Below are 22590 nucleotides of genomic sequence, written 5' to 3' on the forward strand. Positions count from 1 at the left end.
GATTTGCTTTATCCATTCGGAGTTGAACATCATAAAATTATTTCAAAAATCTGAAGGATTTGGCTCGAAGCTGTTAAATCAATATTAATAAATAGTCAATTCTATTTATTGGTATAAAATAACCGGCCACAAAAGGGAATCGAGCGACAGGTCGGAGGGACACGAGATGAAGATTGGAATATTCGAGCTTTTCACTGATAATAATTTTTCTTTATCTTAATGATTAGCAGAAAGTGAATATCTTTGGGACCAGCACATCGTGATTGATGAAAGACTGATTGCATTTTCCCCCGGGTTATTCAACCAAATGACTGCTCTGTCTGCACAGACTAATTAAAGTCTTCCAGGTTAAGTAAGGTAACACTGGAATTTATTCTAAGAAGCATTACATAGGTTGAAATATCCCCGCTGACAGGCCCATGGTGGAGACAATGTCACCTGCTCCATCAATCATGTCTTAAAATCTCGGAAGATGAGACACTGGAGATCGCAGGATGAAAGGAGGGGAATCCCCGGTAAAATACAGATGACGAAGGAAGAGCTTTCAAGGCACCTGGTGTATGACCTTTGTAGCTTCGACTTGTTAAAGCACTAGATCTTCTACGTATTCGATGTTCAACACGACAAATATCCTCGAATAATCTGAAGTGCTTTTCTCAGAGTCGCACGTTCGCAGTTAGAAATAATTTATGCTCCTTCCCCGGAAGGTTCGAACTGACAAATTCATCCCTCGAATGACACGATGGTAGAAGGGAAGACGAACTAGACACTGTCGTTTTTTATGCTGAGGATCGAAGTAAAAAATGCAATCTACCTGAAGATGTATACGATGACGTGAAGCACAGCAAGGAGATAGGGTCCTGTATGGTTCAGAAGGCTCTTTTCATCTCAGTTGTACGAGTTGGTGAAGACGTGAAGGTGAACTCTTGTGCTGTTAGCTTCCAGGATACGAGATTTTATTACCATCAAAGGGGGAAACGTATTGAGAGGACGAGACACTGATTGGCAAGGATGCCGCCTTGGTTGAGCCAAGGAGACACGGGTAAAGAACGATGTAAAAGGAGGATGATATAATAGGTTCAAGGGATCTGGGGTGGAATGAGCGAGGACGACAGTACTACGGAAGTCGGGGGAAAATCGGTTTATTAACAGTCTGACGAGCGCGAATTGTTGGTCCTCCGGCGGTTCACATTCCCCCTCCCTCACTCTTTCGGTTCCATCATCTTCGAATGGCTTTACGCCCTGAAGATAAACGTCACTGGTGGAATTTAACTTTATTACTGTCATCTGAATGTTAATGCTTGAATCCTTTGGTAATAAGGGATATATATATTTTTTTTCGTATCCAGTGGATGACGTTCTTCGAATTGATCAGGGATGGCTACATGGATAACGATCCTGGAGGTACGTAAACTCTGAGAATCGAAGTTTATGGCCATCGTTTCGCTGTGCTGTAGCTATCCATAAACATTCAAACGAGCTCATCGTAAAAGTTTAATTTTCGGGATTTAGGTCACCCCGAAATTACGGCTTTCTTCCAGGACAATGCCATTGAACCTCGACAGTTAATTTCAAACGAAATTGATCGTAAATATGTATGTTGTTTCCATAGGTGAAAGTTGGGTGAAAGTTATTCGTCGATTTCCTTGTTGAAGAAGGTCATTGAGACCTTGAGAAAGGAGAGAACGTAATTGGCAAGGTCTGCACGTCGAGTTTGCTCTCGGTATTGCTGGAACAGGAGAGAGTTTTCACGTGTGCTGCTACCGTTTTGGGAATTCTGGTGAAGGAGATTTGTCCTTTTGTCGTCAAGTTATTTTTCTGATTGTTGTGGAGGTTTTTATATCGTGTGTTATGATACTTCGGAAAATTTCTGGTCAAGTCGATCAACAGTTCATCGTGACATTGTGGACAATTGATGCCAGGGGATTTTTGTTAATTCAATTTTTAGATGGGGAAATTCGCGGTGTCAGGCAGTCACTTTAGTTTTTATGTTTCGGAGAATTGCCGAGGTTTATGACGGACGGGAGGTAAAAAAGGGTTTGGCATATTTCATCGTGGGCATTGACGTGGTACGAATTTCCAGGCGTTTCGGGTATTCGGCAATATCTCTGTAGCCCATGGAATATTAAGTCCGTGATTGATCTCCACCCTCGCCCTCCCCCTTTCAACCACCCTATTTCATAGCCAGCGGAGACCCCTCCGGGATATTTCATTCAGTGATCGTGCGATTCGAACTGTTGACTCGTTTTTATTTTGTTTTCCTCTTTCAGGTTTTTTTTCTCCATTTCTTTTTTTTTTTTTCATTTATTGTGCCCAGTATTCCGACCCTTAAAGCTGAACGCTCAAGACTCATTCTCAATTGTGGCCTGCAAGTGAGAAGGGGATGAGAGCTTTTGTTGAGCCCTCCTGGGTATTCACAAACCACTCTAGCACACTTTCCATCGACAAGTGGGCCACCCTTTTTCCCTTGCTTTGACTTCCCGGGGTTGTATGTTGCACGAGTAGCCGATTGAGAGATGTCCTCCAGTATTTTTCCCCCCTTTTCAATTTCTTTGGCGTTAAAAAAGAAGAAGAATCTCAAGTGTTCAGTGCTATTTCACTAATTATTGGGCTTTATCGCTGTGGAAAAATTTAATCAAACGAATTTTTAATTTTTATGATCATTAATAAATTCACCGTACGATAGTTCACGCTTGCCGTTTGATATTCATTGTTGGTGGTTAATAAACCGAAGTATCGATGCGAGCAGACTCGTTGATATGTCCCCTCACCCCTTAACCCCCTCCCAGTGGAAATGTGCTGTCGGCTATTATCCCGAGAGCCACATTAATTTACATCCTTTGTTTCCGAGCCGATACGTGCTACCACGACTACCGGATACGTGCATAATATTAACCTATGAATTTCCTTGAGTGCCAAAATATGCAGCGGTTCACTCCATAAATTCAAACCACAAGTTCACTCCCATGGCAGACCCCAGATATTAATTTTTCACCAATAAACACTGAGGAATTCCTCTAAAGAACAAAATAGTCCCTCTCTCGTTAGTTATGGGACGCCACCGCATGGCGGCGCCCGTTCGACACCAGCGATCAGTCAAATATTCGAATACGGTATATACCGGTCTTATTAGATCTCTCTATGGTCACTATCGTTCTTAATACGCAGCTTCCATTGAACATTTCCATTCATACATTCTCACACATAGTTATATCCTTCTACATAGGAATATTTCCTTTCACTAGCATCGACCACCACCACTTCAGTCGAATGATCCTATGGAGATTATCTTCTTCCTTCCATCATTGGGCGAGTGCCCTCAAAGCGATTGCGATTAATGAATGATGGTGTATCGGACCAAGCAGCTTTAATTCCCTTTGACAAAACTCTATCACCCGCGTTTACTAATTCCCAACTAACGAGACTACGTTACGGATTTCTCAGTTCACGCGAATCCTCCAGTGGCGAATAGCGTTGGTCCTATTAATGGCCTCTGTAAAACCCTCTTGACTCGGTTGGGATGGGGGGTGGTGGTGGTGTGGGGAGAGGGGGAGGGAGGGCTCTTACCTCTGGAGATAACGAGCAGATTTCACCACATCGTTTGACGAGCCAATGCCCTACCTAACGCCACTTATTGTAATTTCCCTGTATTTTGAAACTTTATCGTCATGAAATTGAGGCGCTCATTGGCTTAGGGAATTTAATCAATGTTTTCGTTATTCCACTCGTCGCTAATTAAATATTTTTTTTCATCAATGGATTTTTTTATTGAATGAAAAATTACCTGTTCGATGGGTGAGGAGGTCCTTGAGGGAAAAGATTTTTATACCAACGTCCTCGTATCTCGGTAGATATATTCCACAAGGGCCCTTGGAATTGCAAATGGTTCAGGGAAAATGGGGGGTGTGGGAGGCCTGAGAAGAAAAGACGCGGTCGTCGACGCCACCAGGCATTGGCATCGGCTGCCACTGCCACTTTTCGCGTGCCAATATGGAAATTTCATACGCACCGGCTGCACCATCTTTCTCGATGGTCCTTTTATTTCAAATCGTTTGAGTTTTCGATGGAACAGTTTTACGAAAACCGGCCCATTTTCGGTTTATGTTTCGGCAACAAAATACACGAGAATCGCCTGGTGACAAGTGATTACTAAAAAATTCAAAATTGACTTCCGATTTTCTAACAGTGTCTTTTGCATATTTTTTAATTGCCGGTGATTTGTTAGATGTTATCTAATGACCTGTATGTTGCATTTCGAATTTTTTTATGTTCCGGCCCTTTCTGCCTTCTGTTTTGCGGCTGATTGGCGCTAAGTTGAATGTCCATTGAACGAGACTTTAAAAATCTCGATAAATTTCTAATATAAATTCCTTACATTTCATCGTTCTTCCCCCATTTGTAGTTGTTTTATATTCTATCGATTGATGCACGGGGTTTCCGAGGGAAATCGTGCATACAGGAGGGACACGAAATGCTGGGGTGTTTTCGACCCAAAACCCGAGTCCAATTTCGCATGAGGGATGAGAAAAGAGAGGCTATTCCTTTCTGCCCCACAGCAAACATATTATCTCTTTGCATATTGACTCGGTGGTAACTATACGGTACTATACGGTATTCAGGAGCGAACCCGCAATCTCTAACACGAAGTCAGCTCAGAGGTTCAGCATAAAACAATTTACGAGCAAGTATTGTTTCTCTTTTCACGCGATTCCGTAACTTTCCTTTTTCTCGACTCTTTTTCAAACTTTTATTCTTAATCATTCTCGTTGTTTTTATAATAAAACAAAATGGCCTTCGGTGTGAAAGAGCAGTTGTAAAAATAAAATTCAACGGATAAAACTCGGGGAAACGAGTTATTTACGTTTTTTTAGAGTTGAAACAGGAAAAAAGGGTATTGTGACTGGGGCAGAAAAGTGGGTGGTGATATTGGTAGTTGAAGTGCACGCTATCAAAAAACTCATACGACGCCAGGTGAGGGTACGTTAACGAGTGTTCGTGCAAAAGTTGCAGCCATTTCGACTGATGGAAATTTTACGAATTGAAAAATCAGTTGATTTTTTACTTTTGAAAGTAAATATCGTAATCGCACGCAGTTGGGATTTGAATTATCTGTTATATTGATCAATTAGGATGGAAAAGGATAAAAAATATGCCGATAACTGCGTAGGTGTCGCGTATGTTGACAATTTTTCCCTCTGATTAGTCGGGAGTGGGTTAATGAATAGTTGAATCGGTTTTTCCCGTAATTCTTTTTCAACTTTATTTATTTATTTTATTTATTGGTTTCTCAGTCATTAATTTATCAGGTCTTTACAATTTATTTATTCGTGAGCATATTTATTAGCTTTTATTAATTCTTTAATTCTATAAATTCTATAAAATATCCGAATCAAATTCATAGAAAATACACGAATTTCAAAATTTCGATTTTACTGAAGATTTATACCTCTAAAGCGGTTATTCATTATTTTTAAAAATCGTTTTTTTTAGTGTCTCGTTATATTTGGATTACGATGACATCTAACGAGCCTTGAATGAACCTCGTTGCAATACTCTTATCAACTTGTCGGTCTTACTGTTCATGAAGAATCTTTTGCAAACGAGTTTCTTGTTTCCTGTAATGTAATATCATAGAAATGGGGTGCATTTCACGATGAAATATTTACTTCCACGGGTGGAGTGCTGCATCCAGAAATGTTACTCCAGAATAACTCAAGTTTTTACGAAAGATTGGAGAGAAGTTCAAAGAACTTTGCAACCAAGTTACTCAGATTACTTCGGTGCTTTCACTGATTAGTCACAACTAATGATGGATGTTCAATGGCCGTAGGGAGAAGTCGATGGGAACTGCTGCATTCAAACTACCGAGACTCGACAAATAGTAGATCTCAATGGGAATTCCCTCGGGATTCGGGAAAGGATTGTGTTGGGATTTTTGGTTCAGTGGAATTGAAATCGTAAGATTTCACGGAAGTATTATGGGAATATTTTTCCGAATAACTGGATTTTCGAAATCGTCAATTGTAATAAGCAATACAGTTACAGTTCGATTTGAACGATGTTATACGAACCACCATTTGCTAATGAAAGCGAAATAGTGCACGAAGAGAAATATTCAGTAATAATTATCGTACTCAAGTTCGCTTATCGATTACGGAAGGGAATAGAAAAATTTAATTGACAGTAGCGTAATTTTTCACAGAACATTCCGATACAAATTACGTCATGCTTCAAAAAAATCCGTAATTTCCCTAAATTTTTGCCGAATGAATATTCGTTGTAATAATTGACGATTGGGAACGTCAAGTCAAAGAAAAGTAGTCGAATATACATTCATTAATTATTAACGAATGAACTTTGACTCTAAGTAACAAAAAAACATTTTACAATCTAAAAATTTTCATACGTTTGGGTATTGGTGACGTAATAGGTGAAATTTATTAACTGATTTTCTCCGTAAAATTGGAACGGGAAAATAAAATTGACATCATTGAAGTATACTTCTCCCTCCGGAAATGCAATTCATCCGTCGATAAACAAACTCCAAAGCAGCGATATATCTCGGAGGTAGCAATATCAAGGGAAAAATAAGAAATATAGGGGAAAGGTAAAATAAATTTGTCCCAATTCGAAGCGACTTATTCACATTCTCTGAAGAATCAATGAAATACCCGGATGCTCGTAAATTTAATCCCCTCCCGTAGTGCACCGTAGATATAACAAACCGAGTCAGGTGGCCAAAGCCGGAAGTGAATACCTCGTTGAATTTACCCGAGGTTTGTGAGAATAGGAAAGGGGTTACCCTAACCTAAAATGTTGCACACCCATACCCCCTATTCACTGCCATAGATACGTTTCTGCTAAAGTGGTAGAGAGGACCAGAAGTAGAAGTGGGGGCGGAAGAGGGGGTGGATACAACGTACTGCAACCGCGAGAGCATTTCGTTCCACATTTTCGCTCGCTTAATTTCGGGGGAGTTAATTGCAGGGCGGTCATGTCACCAGAACAAGACAGTTATTTTGCACGTCAAGTTCTCCGCCCACTTCTTACGTTTATTAATTATTTTTCCCATTAACTTTTCATTTTTATTGATAAGTATCAATACAATCACTTCATCAAGTGGTAAAGCGAGATAAGTTCACCCACCTCTGAGGCCACTTTTTGGGCAATATCTTCGAATCTAATAGAGATAGAGAATTTTTTATAGGAACATTTATTGTAGTACTGGATTCACTCTACAAAAAATGTATTAATGAAAATTTCGCTATCTTGCCTAGATTTCGAGATTTCATTCATTTTACTTCTATTTTATATTTATCAACGTGAACACTGCAAAAAAATATCTTGTGTCAAGAATATTTACTAATTACAAGAAAATTTAATCAGCATTAGTCTTATGGGAAGTTTCGGGTAGATTTGCTGATGTCAGGTAAATATATTTGTCAGATTAAATAATTTTTCTCAGTGAAGGATTGCTTTTAACAATAATTTCCCGTCGTGCGAATCACGCGTCGTGTGAAGACGCGAGAATTCAATTTAAACGATTACAATGTTTACTTGTTGCTATCGTGAATATGGCACGTGACTCTCTCAAAACTTATTGAATAGATGATTCAAATGGAGTACATAATGAAGCCCTCGAAACAGTCAGCAGTATTTTCCCTCCCTCAGCATCAGTGCCATTTGATAAAAGGATGAGTCCCCCTTCTACCGTCAATAACGACAAACCCACAACTATAGTAAACCGTTGGAGAGTTAATTTCATCTGACGAGCTTATTGCCTCCGACTGAGGGAAAGGGAAATAGTTTCCGTAAAGTGGTGCAGATAGTCTTTGGAGGGCTGGTAGCAGTAATAGTCCCGGTACAAAATGGTTATCCCCGGAGCGATCGAGCGAATACACGTCAAGAGCCTCAAACCCACCCCTAGATGATGGTAAGGTGTGTCGAAATACCTCCTGTACATCGGCATCTTCAGCACAAAAGAGATTTTGGTTAAGTGCCGCAGCGTTGATATTAATGCTCAGATAAGGAGACTGGGTAAGGGTGGTTAGATGAAAAAGAATGGAATAAGGAAGGAAGTGGGAGGGGTGGAGGAGTCGAGGGGCGAGAGATGGAGGAGAGTGGTGGGGTGGGTGTGTTAATGGATTTCTGAAAAGTTTTCCGGCTACTCGGGCCTCTGTTCGAGCGGAATATGAAGTTCCGAGTTGTGAAATTAGCGAGTCTTTAAAGGACGCACTGGAAAAAAAATGGCCGTCTTACTCTTGCCTTTGGTTTTTGAACTGAGTTCTCAAGCACTTCAGGAAAATAGAGATAGAAAAAGCTTTTCGCTTCGCTTACAAGCGTCTCTATATACTCTCCGAGGATGTTCAATGTTTGAAGATGGTTGAGAGGTATGTTCAGATGGTAAAAATGAGGATAATTCGCAGGGGAGAGAAAAAATTTGACCTTTAGAAATGAGTGGGGGTTGACAGATATTGGAAGCAATAAAACTTTGAAAAACTGACGGAGAAATTTTAGATAGAAATTACCCTACTCTCTTCCTTTACCCGAAAATTAGGAAAAAATTATATGTCATGCATAATTTTTATTCTAGAATAGAAAAATTTTATTCTGAGGCATTTTTATGCGGATAACATTCCTCAGGATAAAATTTCTGTAACTTGAAATGAAATTGGATCACCGTATATTAGTGTCTACCATGTGTCGGGGTAGAAGTCAGATAACAATGACTCATGATACACTTTTATAGAACGATAAAGTAATTTTTTTGGAATTTTCCCACGAGTTTAAAAAAAATCATGGCCCCAGCGAAAAAATACTGTTTTCACCCATAAATTTGCGAGAAGTCAAGAGGACAACGATGCGTTTCTGTGAAAATTTCAAATTGAAAACTTTGCTTTATTTTTACAGTACGTTGTAGAATTTATTTCAAGGTGTTCTCTCGGTGGAAAAATAAATAAAAATGCATGGAAGTAAGGGATAATTCCATTGGAAGTTTTTCATCGCATGACTAAGTGTACGCAAAACTGTTCTTCCAACAATTACCATCACGATATTTGTTGATGTTCATATCAATAAGCCGCGTAAAACAGGTTCTAATGTTGAGTTGAGGAAAAAGTCGAAAATATTCGTAAGCGCAAACCATTTCGATGATTCACTGAATATTGATAGGATTTTAAAGATATCCGAGAACTTTCCAGTGAAGTGCTTTTCAGCTTTGATATTCGAGCATCAAAGCTTTCATTCAAAATCCACCTGACAGAGAGTATGCGAGCACTTTGCAATGTTTTATTATTTAAATATTAGTTTGGACTTTGAAGCTTGACATTGAACTCTGAGAAAACATTCTTAACATCTGGAAAAAATGATAAAGTTGACGTTTCTCCATTTTTTTTGAAGAACGATGGACACGTTGGGAAAAAAATGCTTCAGGGTCTTGATGGTGTCTCTCAGCATTGAGGAGTGATGATATATTTTATCTTCACGATTTTCTTCGCTGATCCTGGTGGGAATACTTTCACATTGGCGGTGAACATTTTGTTGCACGGTGATCCCGTAAGATTCTCAATCACTAATTCACTATCGAATTTCGGCTTGAGGGTAACAATTTGCTAAAAAAACATTTAAATGTGTTGCTTGAGATTATTAGGATGAATTTTTGGATTTTTCACCTTTTTTATTGTACATGGCTCGTTCAGGAGGTCCAAAGCACCTTTGAATAATTCAACGGCGCTGATGTCTTGCTCATCAGCATCGTAGTCTGGACACAGTCTCACTCGACTTTCACTCGCCACTTTTCCACCATTTTTCTCGGATATGGTGTAGTCGATCTGGTTCGACGAAAGAAAATTAATTATGAAATTCAGACCGAATTGAAGTTGACAATGACGGGGAGATTCAACTACAAACCGTCACTCCTATGTCCTTATCCAAATCCTGCAGGATTTCAACGTCGTAGAGGCTGAATTTGAAGTAAGCATTGTCTTCAGAATCTTCATAGGGTAGGCTGTCCAACTTGACAGTGACCTTGAAAGGCTTGACATGGGAATAAAAAGAAATTTATACAGGAAAAAACCATGTGAACAGGTTTAATCTGTTAACACTTAAAAATCAAAGGTATTCGTGTCGAAGTGCTGAAGATTATTCTGGTGAATGGAAGTTACTTATCGCCTTCCTCAAAATTTATAGTTAACGAAATGAACATTTTTTTTTCTCTGATTGTGAACTCTTACTTCTGATTTAGCTGATACAGATGCACAGATTGCTAAGATCCAAATGATCATCATCTTGAAATATCCCAATTTCTGATAAACTTGGAACTCCAGAAGACGTGATGTCGGCTACTCCTGTTGTTCCACTGAACTGACTAAAAAAAAATTCCAGAACTATTTACTAGCATATTGACTAGACTTCACCCTCCCCAAAGTGTCCGATAAGTTATTTTCCTTTGCCAGCAAGTCAACTGCACATCAAACATTAGATAAGGGAATGAAGGACGTTGACGAGTATTAGCAGCACGAACTAGGACATTTTGCCATTAGGTTGAGAATCGTTCATTTCCGAATTGTTTACGCTGAGGGCACTAACAAAAATGACTCATCCGTTTGGAATCTTTTTGCGGATTTTTTGTTTCAAAAATTGCGATACCATCACGTAAATTTTCTTAGTCACTTTTGTAATCACAAAGTGCACTTAATTTCCGTAATTTTCTCTCAATACTTCTCTCCGTCTAGATCGTAATAAGTCGATTTAATGAAAAACAAATCAAGACTTTAATTTATACCATTAAAAAGTTACTATTGGGGAGGAAAAATTTTAACTTGTAGATTTTTTTTTTCATCAGATTTTCTTTCTTGGACGATATTCAAATACGATTACCCTGAAATTCCCTCGCTATTCGCCTTCACCACCCCCTAATATGTTGTTCGTTCAACATGATCGTCTCATTTTTATGCTCCGCACGATTGTGATCTCGATCAACTACATGGCCCTCCGCAAATTCGATTGTCACGCGGTGGGGGCCCTGGGGATGGCTGTCGTGCCAAGATTAGAAATGCCGTCATAACGGGGGTCAACTGTATACTAGATACTGTAGAAAAGAGGATATATTGAATGAACCAAGAGGGGTAAGCGGAAGTTGGGGGCTGAGTGGGAGGGACTTTAACATTGGCACACTCTGCGTTAGAGTTGGGGGAGTTGGTGGCCGTTACGACGGCTTTCCAAGAGAACCGATTGCATATTTCATAGAACAACGTAGGGTAACGTACACACCGCATGGGAAATCCCAACATGGCTAGTGCCTGCAACTTCCAGGGAAAAGCCAATTCACCATGTCACAATTCACCCCCTCTGTACAGACAACTTTGAATTTGTGTCACTGGGGGAAAATAATTCGTCGCCTTCGCACGTTTAATATTCACTATCAGTAAACATTTATTTGCCATTGAATCCACTGAAAATGTTATTACAGTGATACATCATTTATTTTCATGGGGAGAAATGTTTTCGGACAATTCAGATTTTTTTATTTTCTTTATCGCTTATAGCGCTAATGTTATTGTTGCTACAAACTGGTGGTTGACATTGTGGAACTAGAGTAATCAAACGGGTATAACGAAGTTAATTAATAGAATTCACGAAGGTTTTCATACAAACATTTCAACAACATGTTAACAAATATTTTCACTTGCTGTCGGAGGCTAATGATTACTATTCGGTTGGTAGGAGTTCATTTTCGTACTATTCTACCTTACTACATCCAATCAATTTTTTAATTACCAAATAGATGAAAATTTCACGCGATGGACTGATTCCAATAGGCCAAGAAAAAATGCTCAGAGATGATTGCAATTCACTTATTTATTTTGTCCAATTTACAAACATTAAAGACAATCCATTATCGTTTAGCAAATTGTCATCCCATTTATAATTACTATAGTTGTGATGGATCTACCACATTGGCAGTGAATAAGATGACCTTTTTGGTTGCAACAATTACTAGGAAGGGATGGTCAAACCTGTAAATTGAGCCTCCCCCGATCCTCCAAGAGAACCCGATACCTGATTAAATGTAAAGAATATGTTAGTAATCATAAACGGACCATATAAAACAAATGGATAGTTACATTTTTCATAATTAAAAACCAGTCGGTGTTGAGAAATATCATGAGCCCTCTCTTGTAACACTCAATATATTACGTATTTCGTTAATAATTTCTCGAGATACCGTTAACAAATTGATAATACGTTACCAGATATATTGATATTATTATTGATATACGTTTCCAGGATTATGAAAAATACAATTTTGTAGATCCTGGCGCAATAGTTTAGAATTCAATATTTCTAATATGAAAGAACGAAAATTTTAATTTAAACAAATAGAAACGGTACAGGGAGACCAGCAGTTTCGGACACTTCATATATGTTTCTTAAGAATACTTACTGGTAGTAGATTGTCCTAGAGTTCCTGCTTCATTAACCGTGAGGGATGTTTGCTGTGACACGCTTGAGATATACAGATCCATGTCAGCTGTTATTCCCGTGAAATTAGCCCCTTTTGAGAAAGCCCACGCAACACCCATCTAAACAGAAAAAAAAAAAATGATGTCTGAATGCGTAAGCATACACCCTGGAACATATTTATACTCTGATCATACATTTATCAAATTTTGAGTTAACGATGACTGTTGCTCGATCTTGAATTTGGGCAGCATTATCGTAGTCGAGTACAATTGGGTTTTCTGTAACTCCTTGAGCGTCCCATAATTAATTTGCTTTTGTAGTGTCGCTAGACCATTCCTCTTATTTGGTAGAATCAGGTACATGTAGGCTGCATCCTCAGGATTACGGGTATTCTATTGACAGGGAAGACTAGATTAAAACGATGTCTTTTATCAATAAGTTTTAGTGATAAAGCAGCATTCTATGAACGCATGTAGACTGAATTTGTTGGCTACTAATGAAAGGTTCAACTGATACCGAATTTTTTCGAAATTTTCTGTAAAAAATTGCGATACCGTCACGTACATTTTCTTAGTCGTTTTTATAATGTGATAATTCTCAAAAATATTATTTTTCTCCATGCACAAAAATTGTGCTTTTTGAGTTTTAAAAATATTAATAATTTTGAGTAGAAAATTTCGAGAAACCGGTGGTGCGCTAAATGCTACCACCCCGCGAAAAAAAGGAATCAATGAAAAATCGATTACCTTATAGGGAAGAACGACAAATTTAGCATCCAGGCGACTAAGCTCTCCGACTTCGAACTCTTCCTCGATAGCCATAGTCGGTACTGATTTGACAATTTGGTCATTCACATAGAAGTCACGGTCTGTTGTGTCTTCCACGGGAAATTGTTTCTCCCATAATCCGTAGAAGAAGACAGTGTTCATGATGAGAACCGACGGGTCCTCAGAGAATGCCTCTGTAATTATACAAAGAAAAATCTCATTCGTTAAATTAGGATTTTGATGTCTGTGATGTCGAATGAATGACACAATCACTCACCTTCGTCAACGACTTTCTCTACGAACTTATGTGACAATTCACTAATTTTGTTATTTATAGTATTTGCGGCCTGTTGTGGATTTCCAAAATTAGCGCTGACCAATGAAGATTTGAATGTGCTTTCAACAACATTTCGATAATCAGGCTTCAGTGATATACTATCGTTTACGATAACCATGTTCGCTGTCACGTAGAACGGTAATTTTGGTCCGGCGAACTTTCAAAGTAATCAAGACGTAAAATTAGACTCTCTGCATTGTTATAATCAACAGTAAATTTATTATATTGGAGTTTATATTTCAAACTGTTAATCAAAAATTAATTTATGGGGAGACTGACTAGGTCTTTGGGCGATTTGTATTTCTTTCATTCTCGTGTTTCCACTTGAAATCGAAAAACATTTTTATGGGTGGAAATTTTGAGAAGGTTGGGGTATGGTGTCTATGCTCTGTTGTTTTGGGTCTAAATAGACGCGCATGAATGGGAGTTATCAGGCCCAGGGTGTCCTATGAACCAAAGGTTGTGCCTTCTCGAGTGTATAAATAAAACTATTTAGAATACTTAATGAAGCGGAAAAGTTTTGCATTGAGTCGGGAATAAGCGGATGTTGGGCCTAAAATAAAGACCCAAGAGGATAACTGGATAGAGCGTAAAGGCCAGGGGGCATTGGGGCTTCGAACGTTATCAATTATTGTACGTATACTCTTGTCGCGTGATCTCTAGGCTTCTCCTATATTTGTAGAATAAATCAGTACTTCTTGAATGAAAATTTTTCCAAACATTTAAAACTTTACAAAGTCCTTACTACATTAATTGCTAATTTTGAATAATTTAGAATGACCCAATTTCCAATTTATTACATACCATAAACCTGTCCTGTACTTCTCCGAGAAATTGTTTGGTTTGTGATATGACATTGGGGGAGGTTTCCTTTGGTAACCGCAAAACGTTCAACAGTTCTCGTCTGGTTTTTCCGGCGGCGCCATATGTTGCCATTGCGAGTGCCAGGTAGGCACTGTATGGAGAAACAACGGAATTTCCAGCTTTTGTGTCCATAGTCTGAGGCGTACATCAGGTCAATAATTAATCAAATGAACAGGATTTCACAGATTCAGTCAGTTACCTTGTATAAGTTTATTGCGAATATGTTCATCGCTTGTTCTACTCTCTCACGAGATACAAAATCGACCTTGTTATAGCGTCTGGGGTAAGGAGACTTGAAGTTATTCGGCATATCTGGTATGTTAGATCGACTGATGATGTTTGGCCTCTTTTTTTCCCATTCGGGAGAGAATATTATCCGCTGCGCATATCCATGGACAGCCATCACGGCGAGTAAAAGGAGAACTAATTGAGGGACATGAATGTATATCATTTGAAGGAGACAGTTTGGACATTTCGAAGGTGGGATCAATAAAAAGTTTGTTTCACTTCGAATGCGATTTTTAAGATCCGATGAAAATTACGAAGGGTTAATAGTTCCGTAAATAGCACGCATGGAGTTGTGTAAATTTACGTACCTATTCCGTAATCTGCCAGTCAAAAAAAAATTTAGTAAAAATTACGGAGGAGTTACGCATTTTTTCGATGAACTTTCCGTAGTTTTTGTCGAATGATTGGAATTTTTTCCTGAATCCACGAAATTTTTAAAGACTTTTTATTGAACAAGTCACCCCGTACATATAATTTATTAAATATATTGACTTGGTTGCATTGGCTTGATGTCAAACGAAGACAATTTGACTAAACGAAGGGGAAATTAGTTTCATATATTGCTAATGGTGTAGGAATTTTTGATAACAGAAAAAAGGCGTACGTGTCATGCGCCTATTGACTCACGACTTTTTATGCTGAAAAAAACACCGAAGACTGTATGTGAACTATGTAATGTGCCTATCTCAGTAAAACATCTGTTATTATCGTGCATTAAATACAGCCGAATACGCAGTGACGTGGGCCTATCGACTATATGAAAGACTGTTTGACTAGTAAAATCTGTTATGGCAAAATGGAATGACCTTCAAAAAAAGCTAGAATAATTAACTTGATCCGTAACAGTACAATTATGAACTTTTCATCCTTTCTTTATACAATTTTCATTCTTTCCTTTTTTGGTATTATTGGTTTATTCAATTATATTCCATTTTGTAAGATTTCTTATCAACTAATATTCAAATTTCTAACATGTGTAAAAATCAAATTAACGAATATAGCTATGGTAATGCTCTTTGAAAATGGGAACCGTCGATTATCATTAATGATTACATTCATTTGAAGAATGAGTTTCAATTTTTTTTTGTCAGTGACTTTCAAATTTCTCCCTGAATTATTATACTAAAATGTCCACGAAATATTCCAGTAAATCAAAATAACAATTATCGCTGCTATCTTCATATTCTCATTCGGTGAGAAGATCCAACAAATTTTTTAAAACCGCCACTCATTGAATATAGAATATATATTTTTTATTGATCATCGAATAACTGATTTTAAACATAACAGTAAATAAACTGGATTTTTTGTTCAACTTTAATTTTTTCAAGTGTTTTAATTTATAATACTGATGATAATACTCGAAGTGAACAGAGAAATGATTCAGTTTCAAGAATTCTTCAGCGAAAAACTGACTGAGGATTTTATAACGATAAAATCGGATTTCCGATGACGATAAAAAATTCGGTATTTAAATTTCAATGACCCCAATTCTTTCTTACACAAGTCAAAATATTATATTGCGAAATCACTCACATATCTTCATGGTAATGCACCTGTGGAGCTGCTCCAGTACCAATGTCGTAATTCGACTGAGCCTTGCGACAAAATTCTCATGCTTTATATGATTCGTGACGAACTTAATTCATTATGAAAAACGTTAAATGATAAGGCAAGGTTAATTATAAGTGTGTATAGCGTATTGCTCATTGCTTTATGATGTGGAATGTACGTGACCAAACACGTAAGATAAGATCAATACAATCAAATATCAGTGGCCCTTTCAGCCGAATGACGGATTTCGCTGAGGGCAATCAAGTAGATGATAATCAGATTCTGATCTGGTAAATGTTTCTTAAATTACCTATAGTGATGTTCCTAACACCTGATGCAATGCTCACTATCTTATAATAAAATGGAATGCCTCGAATATTTAAGCGATAACTTAGTCCAATTGTTTAGGCCACTTGCGTCAGAAATTCCAAAACAGCAACCACTACAACTATCATAACAAAAAACTTGTTTATCTGCCGATTAAATTATCCCAAACTTCATTTCCAATTCATTTGAATTGTTATAATTCCACCTACACTGACAGAAATAACGAGTTCTAATCAAATAAATATTTCTTCCAATAGTACCAACATAATATTTTCCTCAATCAGTGCAAATTCGTTTGCTTCGATTTATCGTTAATTATTTCGAAAACTTTATTATCTTAAAATACCACAAATACCATCAAAATGATAAATAATTAATTTCTTTCTAAAAAATATTTGCCACTATCTAAAAAAATATTTTTTCTTTTGATTCACTGATTTTTTTTTGCTCACTATATGTGACTGCACCAGCTTAAGATTTCAAGAGCTAAAATGTTCACCACGAAAGCTCGGCAATGGGTGCCATCACCGCTGCACAAAGAGGAAGAGGAGGCGTTTGCTCGTTGATGCACTAACACGCACTAGTTCAACCCAACGTGAATCGAGTGGTTTTGAAAATGATAGAAGAGGTACTGCGAGTTGCAGTGTTATCTCTAAACAGTTCCTGAAGAATGAGTAAAGGGTTGTGGCAGGTTAATGACAAGCACGCGAACAGAGGTGCTTGGAAGCTTCCAACGGGGAAGGGAAGTTTCCAAGGGTAATACTGGAGTGTTCTAAGGTGCATATGCGAATAAATGGCGCACGTAGAAAAGCCCAACGGTACTAGACCGTACCACCAAAGCTTCGGGGCATCTCTGAATCGGGTATAAATGGGTGTCTATAAATTAATTAGCGTAAGTCCTCGAGACTTAAAAGCTGGGCACGCCATCCAGCCCCGAAGCTATCTAAATCTGCATTAAGCCACCGTTGTACGTATCTTCGCACTTGAAATTTAGAGGATGAATGGGGTGAGGAGGGGGGGGGGCAGAAGGAAAACAGGGGGATAAGAAAGTCGGAAAATGCCCCGGGGATGGTGCATGGACCAGATTTACCTGAGAATCATCTTTCTCGCACTTCTTTTGTCTTGAATCGCTCTTTGTTGCAGCTCGCGAATTCAAGTTTCTATGGGTTTACCCGGGGGAAATTGAGAGCGCTTGGGTTAATGATCAAGTGTTGTCCCCCAGGAAGTTTTGGTTTTTGATAATACAAACTCCCTGGGGATTTTACTAGGTGTGACTTTTAATCTTGGAGTTGTCGATTTTAGCTTCATATCTCAGGTATCGCAATTAAATTCATGTGTTAGCGAATTATGCACGAGGGATTATCTGATTTGGGTATTTCTGGAGTCATTTAGTGAATTATTGAGGACTTTGGGGTCCAATAGGGGGGATGAGAAGATCTGGAATGTCTGAGCTCGTCGGTGATTGGTAATTTTAGACATCATCCATCGTTTTTACTCGGAGATTGAGCGAACACTCGTGTCTTTAGTGATTATCGCTCAGGAGTCTGGGGCCCGTCGATAATGGAGACGGGATTTTTATCCGGTTGTGAGTTTTGTGTCTTCGTATAAAATTTTTATGATTCGTCGATTTTTTTATGTTGCAGGGAAACTGCATAGAATGTTATGATACGTCGAAATGTGGGTTTCAGTGTCGGTGGGGAGGTCTGTATGGACTGACGAATTTATTACCTTTTTTCGATGAATTTTTATAATAAATGAATGATGTTATGGGATGGATTATTTGAATGAAGGGGAATTAAAAAATGATCATGTAAATATGCGTAACCCGGTTGATAAAACCGACGCAGGCTTTTTAACTTTTTAGGATCAAACGTTTCGAGGGACAAATAGTTTCCCGAAAATTCAGAAAAAAATGAGAAATAAACTTTTGACAATTCCATTTGGATAAATAATTGAAGGAAAAAAAATCTACGAGAATGGCTACTATCAATGGAATTCGTGCAAATAAAAAACATGGAAAATAAGTAGTGTGTGAGTCAACGGTTATCTATGTTTCGTGACAAAAAAGCCCGCTCCTCTCGCTTGTTTCTACGCACATGGAGAAAATGTTCATTAAATATTATATATTCCAATAAAAAGTACAGAGCTCTCACTAAATAATACGCAGAATACAAGTGGGTACAATGAGGTACGTTATTTATGAACGTAATAATTATGTGGGCTGAATGGAACATTTACCCCATCTGAGGTTGAATCAGTCTTGGATTCGACAATGAAATCACATTCTTGAAAGCACTCTTTCAATGAGCTTTCAGGAAAAAGCCCAGGACGTTCCAGAAAAATTATCCAATGTTCCGTGAAAAAATGTTTCGTAATTTTCCTCAATACTGTGTTGACTGACAGATTACAGAACAGACACGTAATTTTTCAAGAATTATTCTCTTTCTACATCGTCAGGGTGGACATTTCTCCCCTGGCTTTCGTCTCCTTTGGAAAATAACGCAATTACTATCGAACTATTTCACTCTCCTGGATATGATTTACCATAACTAAATATTTTTCTCCATAAAACCATTCGCTCAGGGCTCTCCAATTATGTTCCGGCTGGAATATTCCAGCGGAGTATTGTTGACTTCGGACTACAATGCCCGGAGTAAGCGAGAAGTTGTTGAATGTCTGAACAGAATTCAGGTAATTACCTCATAACGGATATCATCAATAACTATTCAAAATTGAATGGCTTTATTTATATGGAATGTAAACCGGGGATTTCTCCCTGGAACTGCTATCGTCATCAAATCTTCGACTCTTCCATCGTTTCCGTGATATAAAATCATAATTTACAAGTTTTGTGATCGTCTTTATGGTTCATGTCGTTAACATGGTGGCATGTACCGAGAGTAACGCCTCACCCTATGGTACTTGGTACATATCACTGGTCTACGTTTACACAGTCATTTTGAATTGATACTTTTGCCTCGTATAACCGTTTATAGAGCACAAAAGGATCTTCAAAATTATTGGAGACGCTCAACTTATTTGATGACCCTGTTCACATTTATTCCGATCCCACCCCTTGGAATTCTTATCGTTATGGCTGTTTTTAAAAATATACGGCGAATCGATATGTGTTATCGCGTCAGGAGAGAGGGTGGAGGGGTGCAAAAATGATGCAATGAGTATATCCTTTGATGCTGAATTTTAACGACTGAGGAGAACATATTTATTCCCCTGAGCGATAGTTCATTTAGTCATCAATTGCGTACACATTTGTAGGCGCACGTGTGTTTTTTTCCGATAGTTAAAACGCAAAGTCACGATTTTCTTTAACGATCTATATGCCCTGGCTCAGGTTTAAAGTTACGGTAGACTACGAAAAAAGTTAATTACAATTAAATTACTTATTCAGTTCATTTTTTATTCCGTTATTAATATGGATAGGTGAATATATAAATTAATCGTATGATATACATACCATGTATATGTTTATTATATCTACCTATGATTATATACAATATTAAATAAATGTATTTTGATCATTTTCAATGACGATCACTGTTGATCGACCTGTGCACCAAAAGAAATATTCTCCACCATTCATATATTCTCTCTCTCATATAACTCATCATTCCCCCTCTACACAGATAATTATAATTACTTACTAATCTCGCGGCAATATTTTATCTACAATTTAAACCGATAATCGCGTTACGAATACTTTTCTAAGAAACAACACAAATAATATTTTGATAATTAAAATTAACCCCACGTGTTTCTTCATGTTCTTCATATTTTTGCAATTTCATAATTTTTTTCAGGTGTCATTTATTGTTAATTGTAATTTTTTTTCTTTTGTAATCCCAACCACCAATAATAAAATCCAAAAATCCATCGCATTCTTTTGGGACACATCCTTGATATACGTTCACACAGTCATTTCGAATTGATACTTTCCCTTCGTATAACCGTTTATAGGGCACAAGAGAATCTTGAAAATGATTGGAGAACTCAACTTTTTGATGACCCTGTTCACATTTATTCTATTTCTTTCCTCCACCCTCACCCCCCATCATGCAAGGGCTTCTTATCGTTATTTTTCTTTTTGAAAATGTATGACGGGTCGATATGTGTAAGGGCAATGGGGGAGGAGGGGAGTATGGGGAGTGAAAGAAGCGGTATGCCTTTTATATAGGAATTTTCCCAAGGGGTAGGTGAATGAAATCCGTACGCAATATATGACCGGACAATAAAGAGCTTAAGCTCGAAGATATATACTACCACAGTCTAGATAAAAATTCCGAAGTAAAATGAAGTTTCCTGAAGAGGAGGGGGGAGGAGCTGGGGTGGGGCCAAATGGGCCGAGAGTTTTTCTTTTTATTCATCGAAAGGTTAAAGCTCATCCTAGCGTACATGTATATGAGGGCTTTTCTCACCGTTCGTAATAAAGAATGGGGTAGAGGTTTTTTTTTTTTCTTGCGAAAATGTATAGAGTGGCGGGGGAATAGGGCTATGAGGTTTTAAAGTTGAAAGAGGAATAGTGACTCGTGCACTGTATTTTGGCTTTGTCGGTCGTAAATTTGAATATTCTTGCCACCTTTGATATGTTAACGAGACTCGTATTTTTTGAAATTCAAGGGAATGAGGAGAAATGAAAAGGGAAAATGGAGGGGGGGAAAATACCACCTTCGAGGGAAATATTATTTGATATTTCTCACGCTTTTGCATCAATTTTTTTTTATCCAGCCGCATTATCCTTCATTCTTTTTCAGTCCTTTACATCCTCTTTATCTGGCGGATTTGCAACGAAGAGAAGGCACGCAAAGACTGTTTTATTTTTTAATATTACTCTCTTTCCCGTTTTTGCGGAAAATAAATTTCAGTAACGGGTGCCTTGGACGCATCTTGCAGGCCTCATTTTTTTCCCGGGTGAACCCCAGCGGTGGCTCTGACAGTAGCCCGAAGGTGTACATAATATCATAGCCCCTTGGAAAATTGTATATCTTCATGTAACCGTGTGCATAAGCTTGGAACAAGCGAGTGAAAGAAATTTATGTTTTTCTTTCCGTATTGTGCACCGCTGTTGTTCGAGTTTTTTCAAGTCGAGAGTGTAATTCTGACATTAATTTTATAGTCGTTCGTTGATATCTGATGCTCCCCTCATTTTATTTTCTGTTTTCAGGGAAAAGTGATATAAAATTATTTAATCATAATGGGCTGACTAAGAGGATAAAATAACGATTGAAACGGAAATTTCCTCCAATCAATAAGTTACAGTGACGACTTTTCCTTTGAATCTTTTTATAAAAAAAAACATAAATTGGGTTTTGAAAACGTAATTTCCTTATTATTCTCATGACGGAAAAATCATTATTAATGCGATTGCAGGCAGTTGCCTTCACCATTTCTAACATTCAAATGAGATTAATGTATACATAAAAGATGGCGGGCAGGAGTGATACGGGATAATAACAATGGCCATCCAGGACGAAGACAAAATGGAGTGGATTCGTTGGAGTGGAGATTGGGATGAGGATATTCAAATGAAGACATTAGAATGTAGAAAGAGTCTCGGGCCATGAGACTTTCGAGTCAAATGCATTTTACGCAGCGACGAAATGTCCTCGGCGACACTCGTCCTCACTTCTATCCACACGGGGGATTGAAAGTTATGAAAAATTAATGTCAATCTGTTTTTCTCATCGTATCTTTATCCAGTATCCAACTACTATACAGGCGGAATATTTTATTCCACTTTGTACGAATTAATCAGCCCCCGGGAAACAACTTGAATTGCAATCAAATTATCGCTTTATCTCGCTCTATAAAAAATTCAATTAATTTCGTGAGAATGTGAGGAGATTTTTTTTTTAGCCGCGAGTGTCTTCCCTCCCGGGAAAAACCTTATTTCGTTTCTTGTCAGCTTTTTTTTGGGGGGCTTGGAGATATATCACGTGAACCCGTGACATCCCCTTGAATTGTTAAAATCCC

At 38.0% G+C, this 22590-nt stretch overlaps 3 protein-coding genes across 5 annotated transcripts in view; 1 reads left to right on the forward strand and 2 right to left on the reverse strand.

Annotated features, from left to right (window-relative positions):
- Window positions 1-22590, forward strand: part of LOC135165388 (FK506-binding protein 2) — a 42444-nt gene that overhangs the window by 11356 nt on the left and 8498 nt on the right. The window lies entirely within an intron of this gene.
- Window positions 9269-10393, reverse strand: LOC135165390 (uncharacterized). The gene is made up of 4 exons (XM_064126655.1): window positions 10233-10393; window positions 9910-10035; window positions 9672-9830; window positions 9269-9611 (listed from the first exon to the last, which is right to left on the reverse strand). Exons 1-4 carry the CDS (start codon window positions 10284-10286, stop codon window positions 9450-9452), a joined length of 501 nt encoding a protein of 166 aa, XP_063982725.1. The 5' UTR covers window positions 10287-10393; the 3' UTR covers window positions 9269-9449.
- Window positions 11825-17177, reverse strand: LOC135165384 (antichymotrypsin-2-like). 2 transcript variants are annotated; one of them, XM_064126646.1, is made up of 9 exons: window positions 17102-17177; window positions 16258-16319; window positions 14633-14856; window positions 14374-14568; window positions 13510-13726; window positions 13212-13426; window positions 12660-12857; window positions 12446-12584; window positions 11825-12060 (listed from the first exon to the last, which is right to left on the reverse strand). In XM_064126646.1, the coding sequence occupies exons 1-9, from the start codon at window positions 17125-17127 to the stop codon at window positions 11933-11935; spliced, it is 1404 nt and encodes a 467-aa protein (XP_063982716.1). In that variant the 5' UTR covers window positions 17128-17177; the 3' UTR covers window positions 11825-11932. The 2 variants fall into 2 exon arrangements, with proteins under 2 accessions (XP_063982716.1, XP_063982718.1); XM_064126648.1 differs by having other exon boundaries at window positions 11826-12060; window positions 16586-17153.

Source organism: Diachasmimorpha longicaudata, chromosome 8, assembly GCF_034640455.1.
Source record: "Diachasmimorpha longicaudata isolate KC_UGA_2023 chromosome 8, iyDiaLong2, whole genome shotgun sequence".
Lineage (NCBI taxonomy): Eukaryota > Metazoa > Arthropoda > Insecta > Hymenoptera > Braconidae > Diachasmimorpha > Diachasmimorpha longicaudata.